The sequence below is a fragment of the Gracilinanus agilis genome, chromosome 4 (genome assembly GCF_016433145.1).
Source record: "Gracilinanus agilis isolate LMUSP501 chromosome 4, AgileGrace, whole genome shotgun sequence".
NCBI classification, from domain to species: domain Eukaryota; kingdom Metazoa; phylum Chordata; class Mammalia; order Didelphimorphia; family Didelphidae; genus Gracilinanus; species Gracilinanus agilis.
In genome coordinates this window covers 188,036,032-188,044,586 of record NC_058133.1, presented here as the reverse complement: position 1 = coordinate 188,044,586, position 8,555 = coordinate 188,036,032, and the positions used below count along the sequence as shown (strand labels likewise).

Genomic DNA, 8,555 nt, shown 5'->3' with positions numbered 1-8,555 from the left:
TGCCTTGCCTACATAGGACCAATGAACCTGAGACCCCGTGGGATCTCTTATTCTCACCTTACACTGAGCATGACAAAACTCAGTTTTATAACATCATCATGAGTAAATAAGAGGAGCTCAGCATCCATTATTGTCTGGTGCTCACTGGTTTGCAGGGGGCTTTACAGAAAGCTTTAACATTCACTCACTCCCAGCCCATCTGGGAAGCAGCCTTCAAAAGAGAATGATTCTTACATCTCCCTTTCCCAGGCCAAGGAACCATGGTTCCGAGGGCTAAGAGATAGGACACTGATAGGGATCCCATGCCAACACAAACATGCTCTGGGGGTTTTGCAGTCCTCTTTCTTAGTGACTTTCCTGTGCTTTCCACTGATGTCACAACTGGTTGACTATGACAGTCATTAATGGGTAAAGCTAAGTAGACCTCCGAGTTAATATAGGTGCCTCATTTCTGAACTGAGATTAGAAAGAGAAAATGAACAACTCCCTAGAATACTTAGCATATCCTGCAATTGTTGCTAATCACAGGCAAAGCACAACCTTTAAGAAGAAACTGGATGTCGGCCACCATGTGTCTCACAAGAACAGAGTGGAAGTAGGTAGGTATGGGTCAGAGGGTGCTGGCATCTCGAGGATGCTGACAGGTGCTGTCCTCGTTGGGGCGATGCTAAAATAAATAAATAAAACGGTTCGTGACTTCAGAATGCAACGGGGCTTCTCGGACACAGCTAATGAATTGATTTATTTGCCTGGGCTTCTTTCTAGAAGAAAGGACTTGGAAGAGAAGGGAGAGCACATAGCAGTAAGTGGGTAATAATAGAGATACAAAAAAATATCAATAAAGATTAAAAATACACGAAAGGAAGCAAAAGAAGTTCAGAAGAGCAATTTTATTTAAATTTAATATATGCTTTTAAAAATTAGCAGAAACATAATTTCATATAGAATTTTTTGTTTCCAATTTGTATGCTGAAATGTTCATGTTTATTGATGGTTGTTGAATTCATAACAAAAAAGAAAATGTATTTTAAAAACTGCACTGGGAGGCAAGGTAGATGGCTCAGTAGATAGTGAGCCAGACCTGGAAATGAGAAATCCTGGGTTCAAATTTGACCTCAAACATTTCCTAGCTGAGTTTCTGGATAAGTCACTTATTCCTCCCTGCCTAGCCTTTACCATTCTGATTTGGAACCAATACATAGTATTGATTCTAAGACAAAAGGTAAGGGTTTTTAAAAAATAGGGACCCACCTGTGCCCTATTCATTGTATTAGAAGGGCCATCTTGCATCACCCAATTCATGATAGATAATACTTGGGTGTGCTATGAACATATCATCCTGTGTCTCATCTGTTCAGCAGTGACAAAGGCCAAGGAATAGGTTTTTAAAAACTGCTTTAAGAAAATGGCACAGTGAGTCATTTTGGAGGGGAACTCAAGGCTCCAAAAGCCTAATGGTTGCTTATTTTGGCCTCCTTTTGGTGCCTGCCAACAGTTCCATTTTGTTGGCATCTTCCAGCTCTGTCTGACTCTTCATGACCCCATTGGGGTTTTCCTGAAAGAAGTACCGGAGTGATATGGAATTTCCTTCTTCAGGTGAGGATGATGAGGAAAGAAGGTTAGGTGACTTGCCTAGGTCTGGAGACAGAAGGTCCTGGGTTCAAGTCTGGCCTCAGACACTTCCTAGCTGAATATCCCTGAGCAAGTCACTTAACTCCCATTGCCTAACCCTTACCACTTTTCTGCCTCAGAACCAATACTTAGTGTTTCTAAGAAAAAAAGTTAAAGTTAAAAAAAAATGGCACTGGGGGCTATTAGCCCCGCTCTCCTGGATTTGAAGGAACTATGGAGGCCTGGAGAGGCCTAATGTGTCCACTTGAGTTCCTTTCATAAAGATGGGGACTGTGGCTCTCACTGAAGGGAAGTAGACAGGAGAGAAAACAAGATGTCAGTGCCCTTATTTCTAGATTTGTGTTGGGTAGAAGTGTGAAAAGGTCAGTTTTACAAACACCAAAAAGAAGTTTTACTGTGGGAGAGTTTCTTTTTACAGATCCTACCATTTTTGTCATAGCACAGAAAACCTTAAGTTGGAAAATTAAATCCAACTCAATCTTTTTGGCTTTCCAAATATAAGTGATCTGGTTCCACCCTTAAATTTTGCCTAAATCTGAAAAGGATAGAGAAGCAGAATGGCTAACTTAAAGATTGGCGTGTCTATCCAAGTTTTGTAATTATAATTGAGATATAACATTCATTTGTTTTTGTTGTTTTTTTTCCTTGTTCTCTAGCTAAGCCTACAGTTGATAACAAACCTCCAGCGGCACATACCCACCATATTTTAAAACTAAGTAAATTACAGGTATGTGATTTGATTACTCCCAGAATCTCTTCTGTGTCAGCTGAAATAGAACAGTTGAAATAAAATCTTAAAGGGACCCCATTACCCAGAACTCTGCCCATCACCTGCTGTTGTCTAGCCCCAAAGCATTTTAGTAAGTGGTCCCTACCCAAATTTCTTCCCCCCCCCCTTTTAAAAGCTTGTATTTCCCAGCTTTCATTTCCCTCTCCATCAGCGCTTCTTCCTCTGTCAAATAAGAAGAGCCATTCTTTCCACTTCCCCCTGTTGTCAATACAGGAGTCAATGTGTCTCTCCTGAATATATAGCTCTGCTTATGGGCACAGAAATGATGTACCCATCATGGTGACATTTTTATTACCAGGGTGAACAAAAGAGATTTAATAAAATTGAATATGAAAACAAGCAACTATGTCAAAAAATTGCTGATGCTCAACGTGGTCCCGCTAAGGTGGATTGCTGGAACGAATATTTTTCCAAGAGGTATTATTCTTACTTTTCCTCCCAACACTGCTGTGAGCCTTTTCTCTGAATCTCAGAGTGGTTCAGCTCTCAGGACCCCTGTCTCCAGTCTCTCTTCATTAACACATCATGGCCAAAACAAGCTTGCTAAAGAAGGGTCTAGCCAAGACTCTCTGCTGCCCCCCAAAGCGGCTCCCTATTGATTTAAATTTGTCCTTTTAGCAGGGGTGAGCCGGAGTCAACTGGAGCCAACTCCAGGGCCCATTATTAAAATTTCCAGGCAACCCATCTACACCTTGGAAATAGCCAAACGCTACAAATCAGGGCATAATTGATTGCTTTGTTGATTGTCTAGACTTAAAGTGATAGATAAAAATGTCTAGAGTGCACAGTAATGTTAAAAGTGTGTTGTGTGGCTTGGGGCTCTGTCCACTGTTCCCCAGCTGCTGCCCTAAAGGATCCCCCTTCATTTAAAAAATGAGGAAACTGAGACCCAAGAGCTACTTGCCCCAAGGCCACACAGGTTAGAAGTAGCAGAGCCAGCATCTGAGGCATGATAGGAGCATAGAGTTAGAGGTAGAAGGGGAGGTAGAAAACCATCTTGTCCAACTCCCATCATTTGACCATATCATCTAAACTGTGCTTCTCCCCATCTGCCTCCAGCCTCTGCTGCCGCTTTTTCCTTCAAGGTCCACCTAGGGCACCACAGAAACCTTCCCTGATCCCCATCCCACCTGCAGCAGAAATGATCTCCCCTTCGGCAGATTTCCCTACAGCACTGAGCTCTTTCATCACATCCAGTCAGATGCTAATCCGTCAACTGGCATTAATTAAGCACCTACTATATGTTCAGTGAAGATATAAATGAAACAGCCCCTGCCTTTGAGGAGCTCACATTCTATTGAGGGGAGATGACATATACACATAAAAGTACATACAAAATGGCAATAAAACACTGGTATAAACAGACCATTTACCACCTTGGGGAGGGAGGGAGGAAGAGAATCTGAATTGCAAAATGTCAGAAAATAATTTTAAAACATCGTTTCTACATGTAAAAAATTGTTTAAAATGTAAGCACACACAAAAAAGTCAGGATAAGCAAGACATAAGGAAGACATGGGGACAGAACCAGGAATATTTTTGTAGAACTGTGGTGTCTGGTGCTCCGAAGGAAACAAGGAGTTCTAAGAGGCAGTGGTGAAAGCGGGGATGGGACATACAAAGCCACATTAACAAGACAGCTATTTTGACTCTCATTTCTGTCATCATCTTACCCCTTTTAAATTGTAGCCTCCCCAAGAACAGAAGAAACAGGGACATTTCTTTTTCTCTAACATCTAGCAAAGGGCCTCATACACCAGAGTAGGTCATTAATAAATGCTTCTTCCACAGAATCTAGTTAGGAGATTAAATCGGGACAATCATAGACCTGGTGCTGAAGCCAATCTAAGTGCAACCTTCTCATTTTACAGATGGGGAAATTGAGACCCAGGGAGACCAAGCGACTTGCCTAAAGTCACACAGGTGGTGGTACCAGAGGGTAGACTTGTAAACTCAGGTCTGACCAGAGCAGCCAAAGGAAAGGCACCCTTTTATTTTGTCACATGGGCACCATATAAATCTGAAAGTGTTCTCATACAGAGAAATACAGTGATCTAAAGCCACGAATAGTATACAGGTTTTCCTGTACCACTGGACTTGGAAGATAATTGGGCAGCTCTGATTTTCATTAAGATTCTCTTACTAGGTTTGTGGCCCTGGGTAAATCACTTAACCTGTGCCTCAGTTTCCTTGTCTCTAAAAGAAGGGGCTTGCACCTTTCCCTTCTACCTCTAAATCTATGAACTTCTTTATCAAATGCTGTAGTCAAGGGACTCGAACCTAGAATGTCTGACTCCAGAGCCAGGGCTTCTTCCACAGTACCCCTTTGCCTCCCTAATTCAGTAAATCAAAAATACCCCGTTGCTGACTGATGGTTTTCCAAAAAGAGAATCTCCCTATCATCTAAATGCAGGGCATCTTGGCACATTCCCCAAGAATCCTGCTAATCCAACGAGCATGCAGAGGTCACCAGAAATGGCAGGTGAATCCCTTGAAGGCCATCCCATCCAGAAATGTCAAACTTCCTCCCTCCTGATTCCTCAGCCCATCTCAGCTAGAGTTTTGTGATTATTGTTGTTGTTCACCAGCCTTGGTGTTTTGTGAGTTTGTTCTTTTCTTTTTTCCCTTCAGCTTAAATAGAGAAACTCGCAACAGGGAACTAGTGAGAATTACTGTGGAGAATCAAGGAATTCTTCGAAGACTTGGAGACCGTAAACCTCACTATGACCGCAGGGCATCAGAAATAGACTGGCAGGCACGTGGGGCAGGATCATATGTATTTTATTTTCTTCGACATACAAGTTTCTTCTGGGTTCCAAGTAGGGAGAACCTTTGATAGGATTCCCATGTAGCTGAGTTTAACAGTCAATAAAATGAAGAAGGCCACTAAAAAAAGGAGGGAAAGGAAGGAAAGGAGGGAGGAAGAGAAAGAAACTCAATCACCCTCAAGGACATTCTGGGATGGCTTCCAATAATAGAAGCTCCCTTCGACAATTAGATAGAATAGAAAATGGGGCTTGAGAAGATGTGAGCAAACAGGAGATGGATGGATGGAGCACCAGCTTCATTGGTTAGTGTTCCCCTTGTTGCTTAACAGCACAATCATCAATTCTACTCCCAATAAAGTGCCAAAGCACAACCCCTTGAATGGAGGTGGTGCATATTTTTGCCATGTCATATCATTATTAATGGCATGACACCATGCCACAAGAGAAATGCCAATGGCATCAGATCTAAATGAGCCAAATTGTGAATCTCTCAGCAGGTTGGTAGATGCCAATCAGTCACTAAACAGTAAGTGCCTACTGGGTGCCAGGCACTGTGCTAAGCCCAGGGGAAAGGCAGGTAAAAGTTCTTCCTCTTGAAGAGCTCTCAGTCTAATTGGGAAGAGAATAACATGAAAACAGGGTGGATAAATAGTATAGGGAAGGCACTGGAAGGAAGGTGGATGGGAAAGGCCTCCCCCGCCCCATAGCAGGTGGGATTTCAGCAGGGACTAGAAGGAAGGCAGAGAAGCCCCCTGCCAGCACTTGGGTCTCTAGTGGACCCATTTCCATACTAGCACCGAATCAGTGCATTGACATCATTTTATTTTTTGCCTTTTTCCTTCAAGAATTCCAGACGATATATAAGAAATACTACAAGATATCTTCTGTACAAGAAGGATTAGGTATGTCCCCTGCCCTTCATTCTACACTTTAAAACCCATCGTTGTGACTTTAAAAATCCATTTGTAAGTCATCAGCTCCATCAATAATGGAGCCTGCAGAAGGCAAGCAGAGAAGGAACCTGGAAAGAGGGGACATGATTGAATTCCTGTGGTATGATTCCCCGCCGTCCTTTCAGTGAGGCCAAAGTTATAAAGAGGAGGCCTCTGGGGCTGCTCTAGATGTTATCAACTTGGCAGTTGGTGTATTATTATTTATCATTGGGTCATATGGACTGGGCAGCAAGGTTGGCTCAGTGGATAGAGACACTGGGCATGGAAGACCCGAGTTCAAATCCAGCCTATTACCCGAGTTCAAATCCAGCCTATTTCCTAGCTGTGCAAATCATTTAACCCTGTTTGCCTCAGTTTCCTTATCTGTCAAATGAGGAGGAAATGGTGAACCACTCCAGTATCTTTACCAAGAAAACCTCAAGTGGAGAGACAGAGTCAAACATGACTCAACAACATATGGACTAGAAGTCATCTGGTCCAACTCCCTCATGTTACAGTTATGGAAAGTGAGACCTAAGAGTAATGAGGCACAGGTTATGTAAGTTAGTAAGGTAGAATTTGAACCCAGGTCCTCCATCTCCAGAGTCACTGTTCTTTCATTATTAGCAGTAATTAAATATTAGGGGACAAGAAACAGATCAATAATGAATTTCATTATAATGGACATTTTCCTAATGCTTTCAGGTTTACAAAGCAATATATATGTACATCTATATTTCATATTTGAAATAGAAATAGAATTTATAGATTTGTGATGGAATACTATTATGTCATAAGAAAAGATGAGTAGTTTAATTTAAAAAAAAAACATGGGAGGGGACAGCTAGGTGGCTCAATGGATAAGAGAACCAGGCTCAAAGCAGGTCCTGGGTTTAAATCTGGCCTCAGATACTTCCTAGCCATATGACCCTGGGCAAGTCACTTAACCCCCATTGCCTAGTCCTTACTGTTCTTCTCCCTTAGAATCAATAATGTTGATTCTAACATAGAAGGTAAAGGTTTAAAAAAACATGTAAAGATCTACATGAAATTATTAAAAGCAAAATAATTAGAACCAAGAGAACATTATATACAGCTATAGAATTAATATTTAAAGAATAACTTGTGAATGCCTACCTCCAAGGAAAGAACTGATAAATAGAAACATGGAAGGTATAGTTTATATATACCTTTTTTTGGCCAAGTGTTGCCTTCTCTGATGGGGGAATGGAAAGGAGACAGGGAGATACCTGGGAATTTTAATGAAACCAACAAATGAATATTTTTTTAAAAAGATTGATTGATAGATTGGAGAATTGTTTTATTCAAGCCTCACAACAACCCTAAGGAGTACAAGTTCTACCAAAAAAGGAAACCAAGGTTCAGAGAAGTCAACTGGCTTTCTGATGGTCATGTATAAGTGTTAGAGGTGGACTAGGAACCCAGATGGTCTTTACTTCAAGGCCAGCGTGACACAAATAATTTTTGTCCTACATAATTGATTCTCTCTCTCTCTCTCTCTCTGTCTTTCCTAATCCCTCCCCCTTTTATACTCTTAATAATTAAAAGAAAAATCAGCATGGGGAAATAAAACCCAAAGGAGGCTTGGTGATCTCAAGTCAACTTGGAATATCATGGAACTCCTAAATGGATAAATGACTGGATCTTTGGAAGCTACAATAAAACTTGCCACACGAAATGAGTAAGTTACATTATATTCCTCATCTGAATCTAGAGACAGAAACGGAGCCTGCCGCCAGAAAAAAAAAGATGCAAGCACATTTTTTATTGTTTTTTTTTTAAACAAAGGACATTTCCACACTCAGACCTTATCACCCTTTTAGACATAGACTAAAAACAAAAAGAAAAAAAGGTGATCATCAAGCTACAAGTTGATTTCTCCACCCAAAATAATCATGTGACAAAACCAAGGTTAAAAAAACCAACAACACGTGGAACCGATGTCATTTTTTTATTCTGTCGATTTACAAAATTGGGAAAAGAACCTCTCGTTTAAAATCCCAGTACACAGAACAAGGAGGTCCGCTCGCATCTGCTCGCAGCAACAGTGAAATACTCCACTAACTTTGGCGAAAATGTATCATTGAGAAATCATTGTATGTATCATTGTAAAATTGAGGCCACAATGCATAGATTTTCTTGCTGATCCTACAGGTTGGCGCAAGTGATTTTTAGAGAGAAGAGATGTTTTGACATCCCCTTATTTATTTACAGGGTATACAAATGACTGTCTTTTGCATGTTATTGACTTTGTGATGCAGAAATATTCTTCCTTGTTCATTGGCTCAGAACTCTATCTCTCGAGGATGGGAGCTGTACTTATTCCTAAAAATAATTCCATAGTTATTAAAGATATTTCTATGAGATACTATTTCTGGGTATGTGGTCGCCCGCTCATGCCCTCCAGGCTGT

The 8,555-nt window shown here is 41.1% G+C and overlaps 1 protein-coding gene across 1 annotated transcript; it reads left to right on the top strand.

Moving 5' to 3' along the window:
- The first annotated feature begins 475 nt into the window (after nucleotides 1–475).
- On the top strand, nucleotides 476–7,971 carry CFAP97D1 (CFAP97 domain containing 1). The gene is made up of 6 exons (XM_044677041.1): nucleotides 476–599; nucleotides 2,289–2,359; nucleotides 2,721–2,839; nucleotides 5,054–5,177; nucleotides 6,036–6,092; nucleotides 7,692–7,971. Exons 1-5 carry the CDS (start codon nucleotides 476–478, stop codon nucleotides 6,090–6,092), a joined length of 495 nt encoding a protein of 164 aa, XP_044532976.1. The 3' UTR covers nucleotides 7,692–7,971.
- Nucleotides 7,972–8,555: the final 584 nt, after the last annotated feature.

What these genes read in the sequence shown, in the direction of transcription:
- CFAP97D1 (XM_044677041.1), top strand. Translation starts at nt 476, where the DNA reads ATGAACAACTCCCTAGAATACTTAGCATATCCTGCAATTGTTGCTAAT. An exon ending in TAAAACTAAGTAAATTACAG is followed by an intron (nt 2,360 to 2,720) that starts GTATGTGATTTG and finishes TTTTATTACCAG; the next exon opens with GGTGAACAAAAGAGATTTAA. An exon ending in AACGAATATTTTTCCAAGAG is followed by an intron (nt 2,840 to 5,053) that starts GTATTATTCTTA and finishes TTTTCCCTTCAG; the next exon opens with CTTAAATAGAGAAACTCGCA.